This window comes from Neophocaena asiaeorientalis, unplaced genomic scaffold (assembly GCF_003031525.2).
Source record: "Neophocaena asiaeorientalis asiaeorientalis breed wild unplaced genomic scaffold, Neophocaena_asiaeorientalis_V1.1 scaffold129, whole genome shotgun sequence".
Taxonomy (NCBI): domain Eukaryota; kingdom Metazoa; phylum Chordata; class Mammalia; order Artiodactyla; family Phocoenidae; genus Neophocaena; species Neophocaena asiaeorientalis.
The window spans coordinates 10,020,282-10,046,068 of record NW_020172446.1 but is presented as its reverse complement, the minus strand read 5'-3'; the positions used below and the strand labels follow the sequence as shown (position 1 = coordinate 10,046,068).

Here is a 25,787-nt window from a genome sequence, read left to right as displayed (position 1 = left end):
AGACCCTCCAAGACCCACAGGTAGGTCTGGCCCAGGCTCCTAAGGAGGTCACTGCCTTGCCCTGGGTACCAGTGCAGGCGAAACCCTGTGTGTGCCCTCCAAGAATGGAGTCTCTGTTTCTCCCAGTCCTGTGTAGCTCCTGCACTCAAGGCCCACTGGCCTTCAAAGCCAAATGCTCTAATGGCTCCTCCTCCCGAGGCCAGACCCCCAGGCTGGGTAGCTTGACATGGGGCTCAGAACGCTCACTCCTGTGAGAGAACCTCTTCGATGTAATTATTTTCCAGCTTGTAGGTTGCCCACCTGGTGGGTATGGGATTTGGTATCACAAAAGCACCCCTCCTACTGTCTTGTTGTGGCTTCTTCTTTGTCTTTGGATGTAGATTATCTTTTTTGGTAGGTTCCAGTCTTTTTTGTCGATGATTATTCATAGCTGTTAGTTGTGATTTTGGTGTTTTCCTGTGAGGGGGTGAACTCAAGTTCCTACTCCGCCATCTTGTCTCCTCCTTCCAAGGGGGTGGAAAAATTTTTTAAACGCCTACTAATCTTGCAAAAATTGGCACAAATGTCACTTCTCAAAGAGGCCCTTCAGGATACAGGCAGTTGGGAAGTCACCACCCTTTCTGCATTTCCAAGGCACTTTACTCATGTTCACAGACTGAAAAAAACCATGAGGCATCTACCTCAAGCCCATAAACCTCAATACCCTCTCACATACGCAACTCTGGGTGATGCTCACATGTACATCCTAACAAGTCCTAGAATATATATAGTCTATAAATGCTTAAAGGGATCAGACACTGGCTGGGAAATGTCCAAATCTCAAGAGTGAGTAGGAAGGCTGGAGGTGAGTTTGTCAAATTCCTGCCAGGGAGGTGCTGGGTGGGGATGTTGTCACTGGAAGGACCAGTCCCAGAATAGAGCTCATCCCCCATATCCACGATGGATGCCCCTATAATTTAGGACACCCAAGTTCCCAGTTCAGAGAAGTCAATGATTAAACTCCTCTGTACTTTATCGTAATTTTCTAAAGTTCCATCACAGTCACTTAGCCTGCTCTTTGAGACCAAGGGGCTGTGTGTATACACAGGTTCACTCACTAGGACACTTAATCCCATAAATTTCCCACATACTCCCACACCTGGATTACTCACAGAAGCAGGGCTACTTCCTTCTCCTTCTCCTTCTCCAGGCAACCCAGCACACACTTATCATCAGCAAGAGCACCAGGCAAAAATCCAACACTTTTGACGCTGACTTGCTGAGCAACAGGACAGGCTGTTACCCCTGTAAGTCAATGGCTCCTCTTCTGGACGGTGGAGCTAACAGGACAGCCATGGACACGTTTGGGAAACACTATGGGTACAGGACAAGACCAGCAGACATTTGGGCTTTTGGCTGGGGACACTGTGGTGGCAAAAGGCAGAAGCAGCAGTCGCTATCCAAGGACATAACTTTATTGGAAACGTAGAGTGAGAGGTGTGGGAGAGGGCTAGGAATCAGGCTCTGTGGCAGGTGGTGGCTTCTCATCATCAGGGGGGCAATCAATGAAGTCAGCCAGCATGGCAGCTGTGTCATCCTGCTCCTTTGAGGGACAAAGACATCAAATCCAAAACAGTCACACACACACACACACACACACACACACACACACACACACACTGAAGAGTGGGTCAGGCTGCACAAGCAGCCAGCACCACTTCTCCCCGCCCGGCCCGCTCACCTTTTCCTGGAGAGCTGCCGCCTCTGCCTCCATCTCTTCTGCTGCCGATGCCTCTGGTGGGGGTGGTACCTTGTCACCCCCACCCTCAGCCCCCTCTTCCAGCAGGGTTGGGGGCACAGAGGGCTCCTCTTCAACAAGCTCCTGAGGAGGTGGCACTGCAGGGGGGCTCCCCCCTTCCCTCTCCACCTCCCCCTGGGAGGGGAGCACCTCAGGGGCCAGTGTGGGGGCTGTCTCGGCCCCAGGCCCCTCCTCAGCCCCCGGCTCCTCCACTTCCAGCAGCAGCCCGGGTTCCGGTTCTGGCTGCGGCTGCACCTTGGGGGATGCGGCGGGGGGCAGAGCTGGAGGCAGGCTTGGGGGTGCAGGCCCTCCTTCTTCCACCTCCCCGCCCGCTGGGCCGAACTCCACCTCTTCCACCTCTTCCTCCTCGTCCTCGTCCTCTTCTTCCTCCTCTAACTCACCTTCCTCTTCCTCAAACTCCTCCTCAAACTCTTCTTCCTCTTCTTCCTCCTCCTCAAAATACTCCTCCTCTTCCTCCTCCTCCTCCTCCTCCTCAAAATCCTCCTCGTCCTCGTCTTCCTCGTCATCCTCCTCCTCCTCCTCACTGCTGTTGATGTTAATAACTGTCAAATCTTCTTCCAGGGCTGGGGGTCCTCCGCCACTAGGAGTCCCTTCAGGGACCAGCTGGGGTGGTGGGAGTGCCACAGGGCCAGGAACAGGAGGGGGAGGCGGCGGAGGGAGAGGCCCCGGGGCCGCAGGCAGCTCTTCTGGCTCCTCCTTGGCTGGCACAGGAGGGGAGGCTGTTGGGGGCCCGACCGGGGCTGCAGGCGGGGGTGTGGTACCCGAGGGGGGTGGGGGCGGCAAGGGTGGCAGCCCCTCAGGCACGATCACCACACTGTCATCAGAGTCGCTTTCTAAGGAAATCTCCACATCGGACGCCTCCTCCTTATCATAGTGGACAAAGGCTGGTCTGGGCACCCTTCCCCCAAAAGTCTCATCTTGGGGTATAGTAGGTGGAGGAGTGCCACTAGGGGCAAGGACAGCATCCTCATTTGAGCCTGCCCGGTGGTTCTCAGGGCCAGGAAGGAGCCGGGGGGATACAGACACCAGGCCTGGGACGGAGAGGCCTAAGTGGTTGGCTGTGGCTGGAGGTCCAGGGCGTGCCGGGGGTATGGGGCCCACTGAGGGCATGGGGCCCGCTGGGGGTACAGGGCCTGGGGAAGACATGGGACCTGCTGAGGGCATGGGGCCCACCGAGGGCATGGGACCCACAGAGGGCATGGGGCCTGGGGGATGAAAAGCTGGAGCCCTGAACGGAGATGGAGCCTCAGGAGGGGGAACTGGGGCAGGGGTGGGGCAGGCAGGGCCCATGGTCTGCAGGGGAGGAACCCGGGGATGGGTCAGAGCTGCACAGGTCACCAGTGCTTCTGAGCAGAAAGCGGAGACCTGAGGAAGGAAAAAAGGGTGAGAGCGAGCATCGGGGATATGGGCCTTCACAAAACCAGGGAGGGAATGCCAACCAGCATCAGAAGCAAGAGAATCCAGGGACCCACGAGGTAGATTTGGCCACACTCCGCAGTTACCTCAAGGCTGTCTTCTCTCTGGCCCAGGGAGAAGGCCTGCAGGGCACAGGCGAGAGGAGGCGGGCAGCGAGGAGAAGGCGCCAGCAGCAGAGCCAGCAGCAGGCGGTAGAGTTCCCGGCGGCAGCGCGAGCTGGTATACGGGGAGCTGCCTAGGACCTCGCCCTGCTGGACGCCCATGACCAGTGGGAGGACCAGATCATGCAGTCTCTGAAAAGGACAGAGAGCACACCTTGAGATGACACCACGATGAGCCAACCCTTCTCCGGGGCCTACTCCCTGGTGTGAATGAGCCCCCGACAGGTACAGAGCAGTGGCTCCTCCCCACCTCTGTGGGGACCAGGCTCCACTCACCCTGTGAGTCTCCTCCTTGATGAGAGGCCCGCACATGAGGACAGTCCGGCTGAGGCCTGGGCAAGGAGACCAGTATGTCAGAGGCGGGCAGCTAACACGATGACGAGCCAGGGCTTCTGAAGCACATGGCCCCAGCTGAGCACCCCACTCTGCCGCGGCCCACCTCAGGCAAGTCACGTAACTCCTTTAAGTTTGTTTTCTCAACTATAAAATGGGGATCCTAAACGTATCCCTACTACCTAAGGCTGTTGACAACATTATGTAAATGAGATAGATGATGGAGGTACAACATTATAAATGTGCATTTACGTATTTGGGGAGAGCTGGCACTTCCCTTCACACGGGGGGGGCGGGGAGGGGGGTTGGAGGGCAGTGAAATACACGGGACCCAAAAGAAAGTCACTTCTGCGTCCAGATTAGCAACTGTGTCAGAAGCAGGAAGCCCCACTGAGCAGCCCACCTGGGGAGTGTGAGCTCCACAGCCCAGGGATTTCGTCCTCTTCCTGGCCCCGCCCTCTCGTACTAGAACAGCACTTGGCACGTACACAGGATGCACGCACAAAGATAGCTGAGACCCTGGAGGGGCGGTGTCAACACCAGCACTCCATCTAACAGCAGGACCCAAGATTCCACCTGCAGCCCTGGGGGTGGCATAGCTTCTCCACAGGCTCTTAGCTGGGTCTGCATTTTTTCTACACCCTCCACCTCAACGACTGGTTTGGGGCTATCACCCCAGGCCATCCCAGTGTGCCGAGGTGCAGGGCACAGGCCTCACCCACCTCTCAGCGCAGCTGCACACACGTCACTGTTGGCATTGCTGTCCCCTTTCCGGTGGCTGGGCGGAGCCAGAGCCTCCCCCATATCCAGCTTTAGCTTCTTGGGGGCGCTGGGCTTCCCGGTCTGCAAACCCCCATCAGGGCTACCCCGGGGACTGCGCAGCTGGAGGGGGAGGGGAACATAAATCACACACACCGGCCAACAGGAAGGCAGGACAGTCAGAAGGCAGTGTCTGGTGACGAGGCTGGTGAGGACAAGGGGTGCAGGATGGGGTCCCGGGACAGGGGCAGAGGCCTCACTCACTTTGAGGGCATCAGCCGGTGGGGAGATGTCACTGAGCAGGTGGGTGAGCAGAGCCTCACCCGAGGCTCCCCCCTGAAGCACTCCTGCCGAGGCCCCACACACCTGCACCCACAGCTCCAGGACAGCGTACACCTTGGTCCGCATAGTGCTGTGGGAGGAGCAGAGGGCAGCTTGTGAAAGGGGGTCGATGTCCCAGCCGCTGGCACCCCCGGTCTACCGACACCCCCTCACCCACCCTCTCCTCTTTATTCTATTCCTAGATGGTCACCTGTAAGGCCTCTCCTGGCCTGGAGAGAGGCTGTCCCTCCCAATGCTCCAGGCATTGAGAACCTGGGGAAGCAGGCGGCTGATCAGGGCCCCAAAGCGCAAGAGCCGGCCTCTACACCTGGGGGTGAAGACAGAACAGTGACCCCCGCTCCCAGCACATCCCAGCCCCTGCACCGCATCCTCCCGACCCCACTCACGCGAGGATGAGTGCAGAGAGCAGGTCCAAGGCTTCCAGGTGGAGAGAGGGCAGCAGCAGCAACCGCAGGGGACCGTCCCCAAGCAAACTCTGCAGAAAAAATTAGCAGAGTAAAGAGTGGGGGAAGAAAGTGAGGCAAAGAAAGAGAAATGGAGGGCAGGGTACATGCATGTGACTGAATACACATGTGCACGCAGGTAAGGAACCCACACCCGAACCCAACTCCCCCAACAAGATCAAACTGCCATCCTCCTCAGCAGACCCTGGAAGGAGGACGAGGGAGGGACGGCGGAACCTCGCGGCAGTGACGCAGCTGGCCCCCAGCTCACCCTCCCCTGAGGAAGCATCTGCTACAAGTGCTCCCGGCAACACGGGAGCGAATCGGCACTGATGTGCGTGTGCCGGGAGCACGGGAATAACGGCATCTGGAAAGGTAAGGAGCTGGCCAGGGCACCCTCAGGCGACATCACTTCGGGAGCCACAGCCCACACTGCTTGCCCGGCTGCCCTGCATCCTGGGCAAGCGCTGTGAACAGGGCACAAACTCCACTTACGATGTTCTTGGCACTGACGCTGAGGGTCCGGCAGATAAGATCCAGGATTTCCTGCACAGGGACGGACACGGGAGCCCCGAACTCGGAGCTAACGAGAATCAGAGCAGGGAGATCCTCAGCGCGGGGGCCCAGGGCGACTCCACACCCACCCTCAACCTCCCTCCTCATGATGAAGACGACACCCATCTTGGCCCCTCCTGCTCCAGGCCCTCGCTCCCTCCGACACTCACACACCTGAGCATGAGCCCCAGGCAGCGGGCCAGCCCGGAAAACCTCTGCCAAAGCCGGAGAAGGACATGGGCATCGCCGTCTTCTGAGGGGGAGAGCAGCGTCTCCACGCCAGGGCCTTCATACTGCATAGGAGCTGGACAGAAACACAACCACCTTCACACGCCAGGTCTGTCTTCCATCCCCTCCTCCTCCATTCTGGTGGAGGACCCACCCATATTCTACTCCCTTTTGCCTAGAACTCAAAGGCCCCGCCTCTCCAGACCAGCCCCCTGCTCCCCTCACCACCGTGCCACCGACCACAGCAGCCACAGTCCCTACCCGTGTCTGCCCCCGCATACAGGGCCCCAAGCAGGCTGTGCAGAGAGGCCAGCAGGCTGTGCAGCTCCTGCTCCCAGCTGTCCGTGTGCTTCAGGCCCTGGGAGAAGCCAGCCCCTAGAGAGGGCAGCCGGGAGTAACACTCACAGGCCAACTGCAGAAGACAGGTTGGAACCCTGGTCAGATGGGAATCCAGCCCAGCCACGGAATCCCAACCCCACCAATGCCCAGGAAGACGGAGATCAAAGAGAGCTCTGAGGGAAAACGGAAGGGACTACGGGGCAGAAATACACAGATGGAGACAGACGGAGGCAGAAGTCACGACTTGTGTTTACTGCGTATGTTCCCAGGGAGGGGAGTGAGACTGTGGTCGAAAAGCAGTAACAGACAGAAAAATAGAGAAAAGAAGCTCCAGCTCAGACCCCAGGCTCTCCATCTCCCTCCTTTCCCTTTACCTGCTGGAGCTGAGGGCTCAAGGCATCCACCCGAGACAGGAAAAATGAGGCCAGCTTGCCCTGGATTAGAGGGAAAGAAAGGGAGACACTGGTGAGTCAGCTCCAAGGGCCAGAGACGTAGACCCCGCCCATTCCCAGCAGCAGAATCGAGGCCCAGGATCTAAGGCCTTTTTCTTTCCTGCAGACAAGGAAGCACCACACTCTAAGGGGCATCATGCCTGGGTGCAGACATGCTCTCGTGGTAGAAAGACACCCTGAATGTCGCCTCTTGTCCTTAGCCTCCCTGTTTGAGGCCTGTGTCCCACAGACGACTGGGCCCCCTCCTGCCAATCTTTGCAAAATGACAGTCATCTCCCTCAAGCCAAAGACACAGCACTGAAAAGCAGCTACCTCCACGCCCCAACTCCCTGCCAGCTCAGACAAGAAGCAAGGGTCCAAGCTGGGAGCTGCGGCACTAACCAGAGGTGCGAGGGCAGGACAAGGTGGAGAGAGAAGGAAAGGCTGCCCAGCAGGACTGAGGTAGCACATCTCAGAGCAGCGACCTGTCAGTTAGCCAACAACAGCACTCCGCCTGCTATGTGAAGGCGCCGGCACGGGAGTGTTTAACTGGGGCCCCATTTAGCTGGAGGTAGAATCAAAGGGGCCTGTGAACATGGAAGGGAAATTTTTAAATCATTTTCACTAACCTGTAAATGAAGTATAATTTTTTTTTACTGCAGATGTAGACAAAAAGCCACAGTGGTATCAGCAGTGCCCCTGTCACCATCAGAAATCACTCACTTTCCTTTCACGTTACACAGTTGTAAACAGTGATCTTGAATTATCATTCACGTGCATCACTAATTTGAAACTCAGGTAGTTACCAGACCTGCTGCTGGATCCTGTTATTTGACACGTTAGTAAAGAAGCACATCCTACTCTATCACAATTTTTTAAAGTATACATTTCAACAGAATCAGTGTCCCTTGCAACTCCATGTACTTTATGGATTTAAAAACATTCGAAGAGGTCTATGGCACAAAAAGGGTGAGAACACTGAAGTATTAACAGGATTTCCACCTTCAGTGGGTGTAACAGTCCGGAAGACAAATGCGTGGAAAACAAAGAGGGAGGGTCAGGAGGGACTGATGCTGAGAGGCAGGACTGAGCTGGGTTTGGGAGAAAAGGGAGGACCCGGATAAGGAGACAGAGGGAGGGACACCATGAGGAGAGCTCCAGGCTCACAAGAGGCCCACGGAGAAGCAGGCCGGGCCTTAAATCCTAGGCTAGTGTGTATGGACTTCATCAGGGGATGGGGGCATCACATGCACAAAGGTAAACTTCCAGAAGACAAGACAAATCAACAGTGGCACCAGGCACGCAGCAGGGGACTTATGGGAGGAAGCAGGCACGGAGGTCTAGCAGCGTGTGGTTCAGAAAGCAGCCCTCCAAGGGCTCCCTGCCATCGCCCTGTGGCAGGAACCACATCTGGTTTCCCACGTTCCACTGCAGGATTCTCACCATGAGACAAGCACTGTTACAGAAGGCCTAGAACCGTTTCCCTTGGGACTAGGAAAGCACTTTCAGGTCCGGTGTGCTAGGGTTCTGCACACTTCAAACCAAAACCAGCAACTGCCCACAGGTCTCCTGACACCGGCTTCTCCAAGGATGACAGAGAGTCGCCAAAGCCTTATCTATAGCGGCACTCAGCCCTTTTGGCCAACTTACTGCTCATGCTTTCCCTGAGACGCTGAGGCCACCAAAAGTCTGCTTACGTGACTGCAGTCAAGCAAAGTACAGGGACATGGCTCTGACCACAGGTCTACCCCAAGTGACCTGCAAAGCCAACCAAAGTAATGGCTCACTTGGAGCATTTCACTGGAAACGCAAGCACGCGTGCACACACAGTACGTCCTGGGTGTCTCTTACGAGTGGGGTGAGTCTTCCCACTCATTCCAGGGAACAAATAATCTGTCGAGGAGGAAAGGCAAAGCCTCGACAGGACTGACGTCATGGACCCAGAATGCTTGAGATACCTCATTTGGGAGGGGTGATCCTGAGCTTGGAGACTGCAATTGCCCTGGGAACTTCTGGGGGATGGAATAGAGAACAGATAAACACTCCAATGATCAGTTCCTAAGTACTGGTCTGCAAGACATTTCAAGTACAAACTGCCCCCGGGGGCCTCCACACAAGACAGTCTTATCTGCCATGTAGGCAAGAGACAAAGCCAGACTCCTCAACAGAGGGAAGTTCTCCAGATGACACTGTATTCTTAGAGAGATAAAGGCGTATGCACCCCGTAACAACATATCAGAGTTTTGTTGTTTGGTTTGGAGAGGGTACTTAAAATGCAGGCCGTAACTTCAAAAACTACACGTCTGACAAAAGGCTGTGAGTTAAAGATGAATTCTCCTGACCACCACTCACAACGAAAATTAAGGAGCACTAGCAGAGGACTCACGGGCAGGCTAGTCTGACTACTCAAATCTTGACCCCCATAGATAACGCTCAATTCTCCCTGCACTTTCCTGGGAGGATGCAGGTAGGTATAGATAACCCCAAACCAAGCTGAATCAAAGCAGGCGTATGCAGTAAAACCTCACATACTTTGACCAATGAGGGGTCAGAGACAAAGGTCTAGCCTGTGCAATCTGAGAAGTTAACTTACAGAGCATTCTAGAAGAAAGTTTAGCTTAATAAACTAAACTTAGTAAACTTTAGTTAAAAAAAAAAAAAAACTTTAATAAAATCCCCAAGTTACTCCAAATGCCTTCTTGACAAAGTCCTGCCCTGCTACCCAAAGATTCTACTACCTGCCATTAGTGGCAGTCATATGAAAGCAAAGCATCAGCAAGGACGGGACCCACGTTCACTGAGAAATATCACCTGCTCCAGGGCTTTTCAAATACTGCACGTAACCAGTTACCAAAGTCTCCGTAAGTACCACTCCCAGACCACAGCGCACGTGCCCCCAGAGCTCCGCGTCAGGCTCACGATCCTTCCCAAGCCACTAACAACTGATCAGAGCCAGCATCAGTGTGGAAGCCTGTCTGTCAATCCTGTCCACGTTCTTAAAAGTGCCTGGGGAGTTTGGTTTGGTGGAAAAAACATGGGCATGAAGGACAAATAGTTCTCACTCTCACCCTGGTTCTACAACTACCAGATACACAGGCTTGTGTTAGTCAAACCCTTCTGGACCCGCTTCCTCCTGTTTAATTCGGTGACACCAGCTCTACAGAACTACTGTGAACTGAGAAGACACACAGCGGAGTGCCTGGCACATAGTGAGTAGCAGTTCTACTAAGTACCAGTTCCCTTTCCCTTTTACTTTCTTAACTTGGTCACAGAACCATGTGAGCTTACTTTCAAGATAACTTGTATGGCAAACTCCCCCTTAATTGGTAATACTGAGTATAGTATTACCAATTACTGTGATTAACCACATGAGTTATACAAAAAAAAAATATTAATTTGCTGCTAATTCCAGTTCTCCATAGGTTTGTGCTTCCATCTGAGAAGGGGTGCCCAACGGTTTGTCAAGCAATGATGAGTGTATCAAAACAAGAGAGAACATTTAATCGACAGGAGAACACCTGTTTGTTCTTAGGTACTTCTTGGCATTGAATTATTCTGCAAACAACCAATGTACCAATTCCAAAGGCCCTTTAACTGTTACTGCTTTGGCAGAATTTGATAACCGTTCATATTTGTTATTTTATCTCCTTGAAAATAAAACGAATTCTTCCACTGACCTCCTTCCTCCCTCACCTGATCCACGTCCACCCTGCCTGTTTGCCCTAATAAGGCTCTGCTGTGCAGCCACCTTTGTACAGCCGTGACAGTTCGGGGGACAGGGTGAGAGATGAGTCAGGAAAATAAGGAGAGAGAAGCGCTGGGGAAGCTGATATAGGGAAGCAGTAAGTCAGGAAGGCTTCCCAGAGGAAATCATAAGAGCTTTAGGAACAAAGTAAAACGAGATGGTAGAAAAATGGGCAGGGCATTCTAGAGGTACAGAGAAAGCAGGGCAGAGAGAGGAAAGAGTCCAGGGGTAAGAGCCTGAGCTTTGGCATCAGTTCTTAGGCAAGTTACTTAATTTCGATTTCTTTATCTGTGAGGATTAAATGAGAATGCATTTAAAGCTACGAGGTGGCACAATTAGAGCTGTGGAGACAGGAGCTTAGAAATCTCAGCACGGGAATCTGAGGTAAGACGGCTATCAAGGTGTATGTTTGCGGGAAGAGGAGTTCCCATGAACACTTACTTTGAGAGACCCACACGCCCGAGGAAAATAGGTCATACAAGCCTTCATTCCTTCCAGTGCTGAGAGCTCACTCTGTGGGGAAACAGAAAGTAAGGAAGAGGCCGAGGGCCCAACGCCCCAGACCCTGTCTCCACCCCACCACGCGCCCCTCAGGGTCCCTTCTCCTTATACTTTTTCTTGGCCCAGACCCCTTCTCACTTCTTCAGTCCTATTCCCCAATCACTTCCCATCACATTCTTTAACCCAATGGGTATCAGTGAGGGCAAGCAATGCAAGGGGCCCAGGGGAGGGGGACCCGGGCAGGCGTCTCACCTCCGGTCTGAGGCCCAGCAGGGAGGTGAGAAGGCCAGGAAGGTGGTTCATGGAGATGTCCCGGAAGAGTGTGGGGAGCTGGGCCGCGTAGCGGAGCAGGTCCCCCAGCACAGCCACGGCCAGCTCCATCGTGGGGGGCGGGTCCTGGGACTAAAGAGCAACAACACCCCATGCTCCCAACCTCACCTTCACGGTCACCGAAAGGAGGAATGAGAGGTATGACAACATGGGGCTTTCGACAAACACCACAGTTAACGTCAACATTACCATCAAATCTACTAGGGACGGGGGCTTCCCTGGTGGCGCAGTGGTTAAGAATCCGCCTGCCAATGCAGGGGACGTGGGTTCAAGCCCTGGTCCGGGATGATCCCACATGCTGCGGAGCAACTAAGCCTGTGCGCCGCAACTACTAGGACTGCGCTCTAGAGCCCGCGCACCACAACTACGGAAGCCCGTGCACCTAGAGCCAGTGCTCCACAGCAAGAGAAGCCACCGCAGTGAGAAGCCCGCGCACTGCGACGAAGAGCAGACCCTGCTCGCCGCAACTAGAGAAAGCCAGTGCACAGCAACAAAGATCCAATGCAGCCAAAGATAAATAGATTAAAAAAAAAAAAATCCACTAGGGACAGAGTGTATTAGAGATATGGAGCATCCGAAGTAACACATTCATCTACAGACAGGACGTGTGTTCACACTTTAGTACTACGCGCGTCTGGGGGTCCGAGGAATTTGGGGAAAAAAAAGGTAACAAAGCCATACTTTAAAGATCTGCCTGACTAGACCATCTCAAGAGTTTCTTGCTGCTCCCATACTACATTTCCCTGTTAGGAACGGAGAGGAGCACTTCTCAGACCACAAGAAAAGTCTCAGCCAAAACAAAACCGCCCCATCTCGCCAAGCTTGCTTCTGGCTGTCTCAGACCTACTGTGGAATTCACGGAGGAAAAATGGCTTAAATTTATAAAGAAGGACTTCTCTAGAAAATTAACATGTATCTAAGGGAAAAGCCTTCAGCACATTACCCCCTGCTAGACCAGACGCCACGTGTCAATGAAACAAACAAGAATGATTGTTAGGAAGTCCAACTCAGTGGGCCTACCAACCACAAGCAGGCCTCAACACTGTCTAGCAATCCTCCTGCACCTCTCGCTCGTTAACTCCCTCTGCTACTCAGCCCCTCTCCCACCACCGTCACCTGTCACCTCCGAATAACCTAACCTGCAACTTCAGAGAAAGCTGAAGCCCAAAGATGGGCACTCCCTCAGCTTCCCACCACCAAACTGAAAACTCCATCTCCATCCTCATCCCCACTCTCCTTCCTCCTGTCCCACTAGAGGAGATGCTCCTCCCATCCGAGGACAATCCCTCCTCGGTGCTTTAGATAGTCCCCCCTCCCTTCTTCTCAGAACCTAACCCTGTTAACTGGCCCCCTCTCTCCAATCCCTTTCAAAAGGATTCTTTCTACTGACATTTGTGCATGCTCCAGTCTCTCCCATCCTAAAAGTCCTTCTCCTGAGCCCATACTCCACTTGCCCAATCTCAGCTGTTGCCCAGTTTCTCCCTCTTACCAGCAGAGCCAGACATCTTGACAGGACTGCCTACCTTCTCCACTTCCACTCCTTCTCCCACTCACTGCTCATCCCAGGGCAACTTGGCTTCCGTGTCCACTGCTCCACCAAAAACACTTTCACAGTCTCATTACCCTTGAGTTGCTAAATCTGATAAAAAATTTTCAGTCCTTGTCTTATTCCAGCTCAGAAGGGCATAAAGAGAAATGACTCCTCCGTCTTCCCTGAAGTATTTGGATTCCATTCAACCCACCATCCTGGTTATGTCCTTTCTGCTGCTCTGTCTTGTCTGCTTTTTTTTTTTTTGCGGTTCACGGGCCTCTCACTGTTGGGGCCTCTCCCATTGCGGAGCACAGGCTCCAGACGTGCAGGCTCAGCGGCCAAGGCTCACGGGCCCAGCCGCTCCGCGGCATGTGTGATCTTCACGGACCAGGGCACGAACCCATGTCCCCTGCATCGGCAGGCGGACTCTCAACCACTGCGCCACCAGGGAAGCCCTGTCTTGTCTGCTTTGTAAGCTCATCCTCCTCTACCTGACCACTGACTGTGGAGCGCCTCAAGATCCAGTCTGTAGAAGTATTCAGCTTGATCATCTGAGCCTCATCCTCAGCTGCAATCTAAATGCTGAGGACTCTTCCTCTTTGTAAAACATATTGACTGAAGCCCCCACCACTGAACCCTCAGGGTTACCCTCTGAGATATCTGGTCACTTCCACGCACACTAGGTCAAGGGTATGCTTCCTGGGGGCCTCTACTGAATACCCAAGACCATACTCATGTTATTTTCACCACTCCCCTTGGAACCTGGCTGTCTTCCAATGTTCTGATACCCGGGAGTCATCCTGGACACATCCTTTCCCTGACACTATTCCATCATCAGGACCTGTTGTCTATTTTGCCTCTAAATCTCTCTTGAAATCCCTCTTTGCCTCCAAATCTCTCACCTACTTCTCATCATGTCTCCAGCTGCCGCCCTAGTCCAGGCTACCATGAATGCTCTCCTAGGTTACCCTTAGTACCTTCCTCGTGGTCCTTCTGCTGCCATTCTGGCTCCTTTCTAATCCTGTCTCCACACAGCAGCCAGAGTGGTATTTCCAAAAGAAAGTTTGATCACGTCACCACTACCACCACCTCCTTCCCCCTACTCAAAACCTTCCATGAATTCCCACTGTTCTGAGAATAAAAACCAAACTCCCTAATATGCCTACAACACCACACACAGCCTGGTCCCCATGCACATACCTCCCCGGTCGCATCTCATTAACCTCAGCCACACCAGCCTGCTTATAATTCTTCACAAATGAGTCAAACTCCTTTTCTCTCAGGACCTTTGCAGGCTTAGAACACTTAGAAAACTCTCAGCCCAGTTCACTCCTACTCATCAGAACAGCCCTCCCTGAACCACTGACCCTGATCACCACCCCAGTCTGGGTCAGGTTCTCTCGTTACATGCTCTCAGAGAACTACATTCTTTACCTCCAGAGCACCTACTGAAGTTTATCTTTTCACACTCATTGTATAATTATTCTCTTTCAGGACTTCCTTGGTTAAGACTCTGCACTCCCAATGAAGGGGGCCCGGGTCCAATCCCTGGTCAGGGAACTAGATCCCACGGGCACGCCGCAACGAAGAGTTCACATGCCGCGACTAAGGAGCCCACGTGCCACAACTAAGGAGCTGGCGAGCTGCAACTAAGACCAGGCGCAACCAAATAAATAAATAAATAAATAAAGTAAATGAATAGATTTTTAAAATAAAATAAAAAGCACTTAAAAAATAAATATTATTCTCTTCCACTAGAACACAGATCAGCAAAGCATGGTCTGTTGGTGCCTGTTTTTGCACAGCCCACAAGCTAAGAATGGTTTTTAAATTTTTAAAGGGTTGGAAAACAAACCAACAAAGAAACACTATGCAATAGAAACCATGGGAATTCCCTGGTGGTCCAGTGGTTAGGACTCCACACTTCCACTGCAGGGGGCACGAGTTTGATCCCTGGTTGGGGAACTAAGATCCCATGCGTGTGAGGCACAGCCAATAAAAAACAGAAACCATATGGGGTTCGTAAAACCTAAAACATTTTACTATCTATAGACACCAAGAAAGTTTCCCAACCCCTGCAAGAGACTCTAAACACCTGAAAGCAGGGTCCAAGTACATCTCTCCACCAGAGCTTAGCACACAACCTGCCATGTGTGCCCAGAACATGCTTGTGGAAGAACTAAGTGGGGATGTCATCAAAGGATGTAAAAGCAGAAAAAAATTTAAATGTTAAAAGAGGAAGAGAGAAGTAGGAAAAAAAAAACCCCTGGGGAATTCCCTGGCGGTCCAGTGGTTAGTATCCTGCGCTTTCACTGCTGAAGGCACGAGTTCAATCCCGGGTTGGGGAACTAAGATCCCACAAGCCACACGGCGTGGCCAAAAAAAAAAAATTAAAAAAAAATTTGGGGGGACTTCCCTGGTGACACAGAGTGGTTAAGAATCCGCCTGCCAATGCAGGGGACACGGGTTCAAACCCTGGCCTGGAAAGATCCCACATGTCATGGAGCGACTAGGCCCGTGCACCACAACTACTGAGCCTGACAGCCACAACTACTGAGCCCGCATGCTGCAACTACTGATGCCCATGGCCCTGGGGCCCATGCTCCGCAACAAGAGAAGCCACCACAGTGAGAGGCACGTGCACCGCAACTAAGAGTAGCCCCCGCTCGCCTCAACTAGAGAAAAGCCCACACACAGCAACAAAGACTCAATGCAGACAAAAAAAAAAAAAAAAATTAGTAAACTAATTATTTAAAAAAATCAAACATCTAGGAAAAGCAGCTTTAGAGATGTCACTCATTAGAAAAGCTAATAAGGATGTGAAACAGCTGTTACAGAGTATGAAAGGTCAGATGAATTAAAATAACCCAGTAGATAAAAATATCAATCCAAAAAAAAAAAAAAAAAAAAAATTCAAAACGTTTAAAAGGATGTTTCTATTTGAAGCTCATCCTCCCTACTAGAAAAAAACTGCTTCTAATTATTCTGTCCTCAGAACTAAATGTCTAAGCCACAAAGATGTACCACATCCAGAATGGAGAATACGGCATGGCTGAGGGAGGGAGGGAGGGAGGCAGGGCGGCGGCTGAATCCTTACCTGCAAGACCTGCTGAATGCTCCGAAGCCAGGACACACAGTGCTGCTGGAACATCTCTGTGGGGCTCTCCCCCACTAGCAGGGACAGCAGACACAGGCCCTCAAACCTTGTAAGAAAGGTGAGTGACAAGTGGGTGGTGGCTGGACTGCAGAGAAAGCAATTCATCGCCCTTTAACGCTCACTAGCTGGAGAAACACATCGCCTCCAGATCCACGGCGGCTTCTAACTCCTGAAATCCTTGGAGGACTTGGAGTGAGGTGCGGGCAACAAGGAAAGAAGGGAACAGACGGTGGGGCACAGAAACCTGGAAGCTGGAATAGGTGGGGTTCAAAGCCAAGTGAACTCATGAAAAGAATCAAACTCTCCGCCTTCTTGGGGAATGGAGAAATCTCAGGAATCCGTGTGGTGGTGACAGTGGATGGACAGATATACAGCCCTCTTCCTAAAGAAACATCCCCCTGGAGAAAAAACAGGGTTAAAGACTTACCGAGTTTTGATAGAACCAAGACGTGCATTACTGAGACCCACCAACGCGCCAACAGCTGAAAGGTTCTGGAGGAAAGAAGACAAGGAAGTGAGTTGGGAATAGGATGCTAAACACACAGGATTTCTCCAAGCGCTTCCCTGCCCCAGTGTTTCCGAAGCCTTTTCTGAAGTAACACCTCCTTTGAGGCCAAAAGGCCGTTCCTCTAGAGGCCGACAACCTTTTCCCTATTTTCAGTAGGTGACACACACAGCAGCCTGTCCTGTCCCGTGGGCTTTCCTCAAGTTACATCCCACCTGTCCCCTCCCCAACTTCCCACCCAACGAACTAGTGTTACCCAGAAGGCTAGACCGCCCGACTCATCCCAGCTACCAGACTTCAAAGACAGGCTCCTTCCGTTTCCCTAGACAGCACCTAGCGCAGAGGGACATCCCTAAATGCTTGCTGACTGGACACTAAACTCATCTGGCCCCTTCTTCCTTCACCCCAAATCCCCCTCCTCCTGTTCCTGGCTCCCTTCGAGCTGCTAATGCCAACATAAACCAAGTCAACCAGAGCTTCCTTCCTGAACATTCTGGCAGCCCTGAAAGAGGTCTCCTCCTCAGCCCTCCCACGAGTAAACTCTCCATGCTTAAATGGCCAGAGTCCTCTGGTGGCCCCCGTATCTCCCTAACTGTACTGATCATTCATTCTTTCAACAAACACATCTTAGGCACTGAGTCAGATGAAGGAATACAGAGCTGAATAAAATAAGTAAGGTCCCTGTCCTCATGAAGGGAAATGCTGATTCACCTAATAAACATTTACTTACCTACTTTACGTGAGACATTGTTTGAGGTGCTAGGGAGCTTACATTCTAGTTAGAGGAGACAGAAAATAAACAAATGACCAAATAAGAAATAGCATGTTGGAGGGTGCTAGGTGCTAAGGGGAAAAATAAACTGAGGAAGGAAAGGAGAGGCTGGAGTAGGGAAGGGAGACAGCACTCTATGTGGAGTGGACACAGGGCCCTCTCTAAGAAGCTAGTCGAGCAGAGGAAAGTGAGAGCGACGCGTCCTGATACGCTCACATGCACTGTGGATATAAAACGGTGTGGCCACTTGGGAAAACAGCCCAGCAGTTCCTCAAAAGGTTAGAGTTAACCATAGGACCTAGCAACACCACTCCTAAGTATATGCCCAAGAAAAATGAAAACACACGTTCTCGTAAGAAATCGTATACGAACATTCATAGCAGCATTACTCATAACAGCCAGAAACTGGAAACAACCCAGATGTCCATGAACCATGAATGGATAAACAAAACGTAGTATATCTATACAATGGAATATTACTTGGCCATAAAAAGGAATGAAGTTCTGAGACATGGATGAACCTTGAAAACATTATGCTAAGGGAAGGAAGACAGACCCCAAAAGCCACATATTGTATGATTCACTTCTATGAAATCGTCAGAGCAGGCAAACCTATGGAGACAAAAAGTAGCTTAGTGGTTGCCTCAGGCTGAAGAGCAGAGAGGGGTTGGGGGGAAATGGGGAGTGACTACCAATGGGTATAGGGTTTCCTTTGGGAGTGATGAAAATGCTCTAAAATTGATCATGGTGATGGTTGCACAGCTCTGCAAATACTAAAAACCATGGAATTGTACACTTTAAATGGGTGAATTGTAAGTATGTGAATTACATCTCAATAAAACTGTTTAAAAAAAAAAGGCATGCTGGTAACTTTTTGTTGTTCCAGGCAAAGCAGAGAACAAGAGCAAAGGTTGTGAGATGACAGCACACTAGGCGTATCTGAGGAGCAGCAAGGAGGTGAACTGTCACTAGAGGAGACTGAGTGGGAGAGACGAGGCCCCGGGAGCAGGGTGGGACCTTTTGGAGTCATATAGGCAACCGCTGACTTTCACTCTGAATAAGATAAAAGCCATTGGGTAGAGGAGAATTAGGCAGAGAAGGGATATTACTTGACATAATTTATTTTTTAAAACACATCCAAAACACCTGAGTTGCCTTGTCCAGAAGGCAGAAGCAGACGCAAGTAGGAGGCTATTTTAAGGATCCAGGAGAGAGACGAGGCAGTGTAAAGAGCATGGTAAGAGTGGGGATTCAAGCCTCAAGCTGTGGTTATACTCTGAAGGTAGAGCCCACAGGATTTGATAACACACTGGATATGGGTGGGAGATAAAGAAAAGAGGCAAAGCTAATTCCAAAGTTTTTTGCCTAAGCAACTAGAAAGATGGAGTTGTCACTTACTAGGCAGCAGAATACCGCAGGAGGAGCAGGTTTGGGGGTGAGAATCAGGAGTTCAGTTTCAGGTGTTAAGTCTGGGATGTCTATTTAATGCCAAATAGGCACTGGGTAGCTAAGTCCAGAGTTAGGAGAAATCCTGGTCAGAGTATGGATTTGGGAAGTTGTCAGTCATCAGACTGGATCAGCTCACCGTGGCAGTGAGTGTAAATAGAGGAAGAAAGCAGTACAAGGACTGGGTTCTTGGGCACTCAAACACTGAGAGGTTAGAGAGGAGGAGCCAGTAAAGAAGGCTGCGAAGGAGTGACCAGTATGGTAAGAGGAGAATCAAGAGAGAGTGGTATCCAAGAAGCCAAGTGAAGAAAATTTTGCAAGAAAGGAGTCATCAGCTGTAACAAATACTACAGACAAGTCAAGTAATAGGCGGACCAAAATTTGACCTTTGAACTTGATATCTTCAGTGGTCATTGCTGATCCTCAAGACTTACCAAGTCACCTGGTAAAGCAGTATTTTGGTGAAGTAGTTAGGCTAAAAGCCTAAATGGGATGAGTTCTAAGGGACAACCATCAGGGTAATGATTCGTTCAGGGAAGAATCTTTAATGGACACTAAAAAAAACGGGTGAAAGGGTAACAAGACACAAAATTACATAATCTCCCCACAGGAAAAAACCAAAACTTTATAATGAAGAAAACCGGCAGACATCACTTTAACCCATGATCAAAGTTAACATCACCAGTAATGGGACAAAGAGACATTATGTGCCCCCTGATACAACGCGACAAGAACATCGCACATCATTTCTGCAGTGTTCCTGCCAAAACTGCACATCCTGAACCTAATCATCAGAAAACGGCAGACAAACCAAGCTCAGGGACATCCTATAAAATAACTATCCTGCACTCTTCAAAAATGTCAAGATCGTAAGAAATCTTTCTTTTGCCGTCAAGGACACTTTTAGCACAACTGACAAAATTGGAATAGATCTATAGATTAAATCACTTATGGTACTGATATTGATTTTGAGTTTGATGATGGAATGCAGTTATGTAAGAGAATGTCGTTTTTAAGGAAATGCACGCTGAAGAATTTACAGGCAAAAGGGCATCATGTCTGCAACTTCCTCCTTCACGGACCCAGAAAAAATATGCACAGAGAATGATCAAACAAATATGCATTTAAAATGTTGACATTCAGGGAATCTGGGTGAAGGGTATATTCTTTCAAATTTTCTATAAATTGTAAATCATTTCAAAGTAATATTATTTTTTTAAAAAGAAGAACGGGAGAAAGTGCAAACAACTCTTTTGAGGAGTTTTGCCATAAAGAGAAGCACAGAAATGGGGCAGGAGCTGGAAGGGGGACTTTTTTAAAAGTGGTTTTGAGCTATATGCTGATGAAAATGACCTAACAAAGCGGGAAAAGCTGATGATGAACAAGTGGAGAAGCAAAGGACTTGTGTACATGCAGAGGGGACAGACGTCATGTACAAGCAGAGGGCTGGCCTTAGTAGGGGCATGGACCAGCTCACCCCTAGTAATGGGAGGGAAGGCAGAGCATACGAGCACAGACACAGGTGAGCTGGCAGATGTGGTGACGGCAGCCTATGGGAATTCCCATCCCCCAGTTTCTATTTTCTCACTGAAATGGGAAGTGACGTCATCAGTTAAGAGTGAGGATGGAGAGAATCAGAGGTTGTCTAGGAAAGTGGAAATGTAACAGGATTGCTAGGCAACACTAAGAGTCCACTTGAGAAGATGACAGTCATGAATTTAAAGTGAGACCAGCCAGCCAGGATACATGTATCTCCAGCCATACTGAGCTGTAACAGGTACAGGCACCAAATAAACAAGAGTTGGATTTAGCACAGACGGGGTGCTGCTGGGCAAGTACAATGAAGGCAGAAGGGTGAGGAAGTGATTATAATGGAATTTAAACAAGGTGAGAAGAGAGAACATGACAGATAATATAAGACAGATAAATAAGTTAATTTATTTCAAATAAACGCTAGGAAAGAACCAAAACAGAATAATCTGACAGAAAATGACTGAAATGGGAAGGACCACTGTATTTTAAAACAGCGTGCTCAGGAAAGGCTCCTCTGAAATGGTGGCATGGAAGCTGGGATCTAAACAAGCAGCTCACCTCCCCAGGAGTTTCCCAGCAAAGAGTGAAAGAACTGATGAGCAGTGGCCTCAGCTGCTGCAGAAATGAGATCAGCCTGGGTGGCTGGAGCACAGTGAAGACAGGCCAGGAGTTGTGTGAGGGGAGGTCAAGAGGCCAGCATAGGCCACACTATGTAAGGCCTGGTGCAATAAGTTAGTGTACGGTTTTAAGCAGGACAATGCTCTAATCTTACTGATATTTTTAAGAAGATCACTGGGTACTGGCTAGAGAATGGGACAGTACAAAGCCCTAGGGACACAAGGCAGAACAAGACACTCTGTCCTTCAAAGTATGTGCAATTATAAGGGAAATGAGATACAGGATTTGTTTTAAAATGCTCCGGGGTGGGAGGGACTTCCCTGGTTCAAGTGGTTAAGAATCCACCTTCCAATGCAGGGGACGCAGATTCGATCCCTGGTAGGGGAACTAAGATCCCACACGCCGCGGGGCAACTAAGCCCGCATGCCACAACTACAGAGCCCATGCGCTCTGGAACCCACGTGCCACAAACAGAGAGCCCACGTGCCACAACTAGAGAGAAGCCTGCGTACCACAACGAAAGATCCCCTGCGCCGCAACTATGACCCGATGCAGCCATAAATAAATAAAGAAAAATAAAGTGCTCTGGGGGCAGGGGAGGTTGGAGGCAAAGTTGGGAAAGTGGGAATGAAACAAGACTGGCAAAATGTTCACTCTTAAATCTGGGTGATAGAGACAGCACGGGGCGGGGTGGGGGTGGTTCAAAATACTATTTTCTCTACTTTTGTGTCATCTGAAATTTTCCAGAAGTTTTTTTTTTTTTTTTTTAACTACACATGAAAACAAATCAAAGCCCAGTTGTGTGGGTATGGGGGAAGGAGGTTGAGTGTATATGTACAATGAATAAATAATTTCCATATGGTGTAATAAAGAACAGCTAATCATAGGTGGTTTGGAAAGGTTTCCCAAAGGCAGTGACAGACAAACATTGAGTTGAAAAGATTTGGGGGATTGTGGGGGGGGAGTGGGGGGGGCAGGTATGGAGAGGCGGCACAGGGAGAGATTCCAAGCACAAGTGCAAAGGCCCTGAGGCAGGAAAGTTCAGGTGCTTAAGGATTTTAAAAGGCAGCAAACAGGTTAAGGATTTTACAAACAGGATCAGCTGTTATGTGGGAAATGAATTAAAAAGAGCAAGACTGACAGCAAGGAGACCAGCTGCCATAATGCAAGCCAGAAACTGTGAACTGTGCTCAGGTAGTTCCATTTTGGAACTACTGAGTTTGCAGTACCTGTGGGAAAACAAAGTTGGTGATTAAGCGTAGATGGATGGGCCAATCAATGGATCTCTTTTTCTCTCAAGCTCCAGGCCTATTTACTTACCTTCATTTCTCAACTCAGCTAAGCTAGAAATTCTCCGAGGAAAAGGATGATGTCTTACTTATCTACCTAGAGATGAGGAATAGTAGGTAACACATAAGAGATACTCAAAAAATCTTTGTTGAATGAAAATCTACAAGGAAGTGAAGGAAACCCACCACACAGGTCCACGTTCTGAGAACTCAATACAACACAGACAAGTAGAAAAAAACTCAAGGCAAGATATACCCAAAAAATATAGTACAGGCAATTTAAAGGTGTTTCCCACATCACCCTTAGATTCTTTACTCAAAATTCTTCTAAGGGAAGGGAGGGTGGGCAAGGGATGAACTGGGAGTTTGGGGTTAGTAGATATAAACTATATCAAAACATATAGAATGGATAAACAAGGTCCTACTGTATAGCACAGGGAACTGCACTGAATATCCTGGGATAAACTATAATGGAAAAGAATATAAAAAAGAATGTATATATGTGTATAACTGAGTCGCTTTGCTGTACAGCAGAAATTAACACAACACTGTAAATCAATTATACTTCAATTTTAAAAAAATGCTTTTAGACACTTAAGAGAAATTAAGCAAGACATTAAGTTCATGTAGCTCGCCTTGAGGGAGGAGGGGAAGACTTGAAAGAGATGATGACGGAAATCACACATTTATAAACAGAATAGATAATATTTCAGAAATACTTAGGAACCACATGAATCACAGGAGGGGAACTGGGCTGAGATATCAGAGGCACAGTTTTGTCACCCTGAATGAGGACTAATAAATAAATGAGGTCATCTCTAATAAATTTGAGGCTAAGATTACTGAACCACCCAGCAGGTTGTGATAACCCTCTTCCTGGAAGGAAGCATAGAGCTAGGAAGATCCCGGTAACAAATGTTGGACAAGGAAGAACTCATGTACACGGGTCTTGAAGGATGAATAGAATTTGGGGGAGGGTTAGCGGGAGAAGATGGAGCACGGGAGATAATATTAAAGGTGAACCTACTGTAGGTTAGACAGTTATGTCTTCTTAGAATCTGGGTAAGATGATGGGGGTTAAAGCCAGGATGGGGGCAATGGGAAAGATATGGAAAGAAGTGGACAGATCTGAAAGCTACTTAGAGAATAAAATCAAAAGGACTTAACAGACTGTATATGGAGGTGTGTGAGCAAAAAGAAAGTGTTCAGAATGACATCTGGGTTTCTAGCTTGTAGGACTGAATGGAAGTTAGATTCTATTCTGTGTATAATCCAAAGGACTCTTCTAAACCAGTCTACAAAGCGCTGCATGATCTGTTCACTGCCTACTCACCTCATAGCGCCCACGCTCTTCCCCTCCATCTCTGAACCTCAAGCACAATGCCCTTCTTTTCAGTTCCTACCAGAGGACCTTCCCACATGAGCTTTTCGCTGACTGAACCGCCCCTCCTATTTTCTTCCCCTACCCAACTCCTATGATTATCTTTGGGGATCTCAACTTAAACTCCAGTACCTCAAGAAAATTTCTGCAATTTTCCAGATTAGGTTAGAGATCCCTACTATACAATTCTCGTAGTGTTTTGTAACATTTTGTTCATCGCCATCGCATCTATAACTGGAGCGCCCAGCATTTAGCCCTCAGTAAGAGTTCAGTAAATATTTGTTGAATACATCCATTCACTCAGTCGAAACAATCCCCAAAACAGATACTTCCAGATGAAAAAGAAGCTAAAGATCATACATCTAGTGAATGACGAGGCCTGGGATCGAACCCATTCATGCGTGTCTACCGATAGCCTAGCAGTAGAGAAAAGGAGGCCCTTTCTCTTCCGAGTTTCTTCGATTCACGGCTGATAAAGGAGAAATGCGTGAGTCTCGTCCAGAATGATACCTGGATCCGCTTTCTGCCCCCAGCTTTCCTTCCCTCCACCTCTCCACTGCAGCTGCAGTGCATCAAGACCCCGGTGCACAAAAGCTGCGCCAACCTTCCAACAGGGCCGCGGGCCTGCGGGCTACAGACTCACCTGGGCCCCGCCCACCGTCCCATGTAGCCGCAATAGGCACATGAGCCCCGGCAAATGTGGGACCGAGCGGGTTGGGTGGTGCACAGGAGAAACGGTGGACCCAGCTCGCGGCTGTAGCAACCCCGACACGCTCTCCAGCAGAAGCAGGCGGAGACGCGGGCCCGAGTTCACCGCCGAGAGACCCCCGGTCCCGCCGGGAACCCCAGCCGCGGAGCCCGCAGACGGCCCGCTAAGAACAGCTGCCGCCATCTTCCCCCGGGCTCTAGAGGTGGCGTGGCGCGATGACGCAAATACCCCGCGACGGACGCCTCGAGGGGAGGGGCGTGAGGAGGGGGCCTTGGTCCTGCGCTTTGCAGTCCGCTCGCCGGCTGGGAGGGAGCATGCGCGGCGTGGAAGGGCCGGGGCGACCCAGCTGTGGGTGTGTAGTTCCCAGGGTGTCAAGGCCTGGTCGGTGGGCTGGGTCGAGGGCGGGAGGCCGGACCAGTGGCGGTTAAAGAACACGTGGTCAGGACTACAGGCGCCGTAGTCCAAAAGCTAGCCTTTAACGTAGCGTAATCTCAGGACACTTTCGATCTAGGCATCACCGGCCTGGCCTCGTTGTCTGAAATCATAGATATTGTTAACTACATTTACAACGACAGAAATGATACAATACACGTGCCTTGCAAATGCAAATTCAAACAATAAAGAGGGCATAAAATAAAAAGAGAAACTTCCCTCCCCCCCAAGTCCTTCCCCCAGTAATGTGTATACTTTCCTAATATTAGTCTATGCACAAACACATAAATACAGAGTATATTTTACAAGAGCGGGGTCTGTACTTGGCTTTTTTTTTTTTGCGGTACGTGGGCCTCTCACTGCTGTGGCCTCTCCCGCCGCGGAGCACAGGCTCCGGACACCCAGGCTCAGCGGCCACGGCCCACGGGCCCAGCCGCTCCGTGGCACGTGGGATCCTCCCGGACCGGGGTAAGAACCCGCCTCCCCCACATCGGCAGGCGGACGCCCAACCACTGCGCCACCAGGGAAGCCCTGTACTTGGCTTTTGTCACTCGATATATATTGTGGGCAACTTTACGCCGTTTTTTAAGCGGCGCGGTACAATGAAATGGGCGCACCACGAGTTCACAATTCTTTTGCTGAGTACTTCCAACTGCTCCAGTTTTTTCACTAATACACTTTTTTTTTAATATAAACACTTTAATGAACATCCTGATACTTCTGTGCATTTTTTTGTACACAAAATCTTCATAATTTGAATCTAATAAAATTCAAATCCCAGATTCAAATGCAAGGGTGATCTTTTTTCCTCTTTTATTGCACTTTATCTAATCCTTCTTCAAGTCCTGGCATTCTGCCTCCAAAATATACTACCCAGTAGGGTTCATTTTTCTCTATTTCTCCATCTCCAGTGACACTCTGGGCCAAGTAACCATTCTCTCTCACCTGGCCTCTTATGCTAGCCTCCTGCAGTGGCCTCTTCATTGCTCTCCCTGCTCCCCTTTTGGCCCTTTGTACTCCCTTCTCCACGCAG

General features: G+C 50.1%; 1 protein-coding gene and 1 long non-coding RNA gene across 3 annotated transcripts; one reads left to right on the top strand and one right to left on the bottom strand.

The window, feature by feature from the left end:
• Nucleotides 1-1,432: 1,432 nt before the first annotated feature.
• PELP1 (proline, glutamate and leucine rich protein 1) lies at nt 1,433-24,530 on the bottom strand. 2 transcript variants are annotated; one of them, XM_024735153.1, is made up of 17 exons: nt 24,257-24,530; nt 16,497-16,561; nt 16,010-16,115; nt 11,304-11,453; nt 10,992-11,063; nt 6,749-6,808; nt 6,297-6,447; nt 5,982-6,111; nt 5,748-5,835; nt 5,196-5,284; nt 5,000-5,116; nt 4,732-4,879; nt 4,431-4,590; nt 3,652-3,707; nt 3,301-3,507; nt 1,721-3,163; nt 1,433-1,582 (listed from the first exon to the last, which is right to left on the bottom strand). In XM_024735153.1, the coding sequence occupies exons 1-17, from the start codon at nt 24,503-24,505 to the stop codon at nt 1,490-1,492; spliced, it is 3,384 nt and encodes a 1,127-aa protein (XP_024590921.1). In that variant the 5' UTR covers nt 24,506-24,530; the 3' UTR covers nt 1,433-1,489. The 2 variants fall into 2 exon arrangements, with proteins under 2 accessions (XP_024590921.1, XP_024590929.1); XM_024735161.1 differs by lacking the exons at nt 11,304-11,453; nt 16,010-16,115; nt 16,497-16,561; nt 24,257-24,530 and adding an exon at nt 7,208-7,392 and having other exon boundaries at nt 10,992-11,047.
• LOC112393116 (uncharacterized) lies at nt 7,403-10,481 on the top strand. The gene is made up of 2 exons (XR_003001824.1): nt 7,403-10,014; nt 10,218-10,481. It is a non-coding gene; the product is annotated as an uncharacterized LOC112393116 (long non-coding RNA).
• Nucleotides 24,531-25,787: the final 1,257 nt, after the last annotated feature.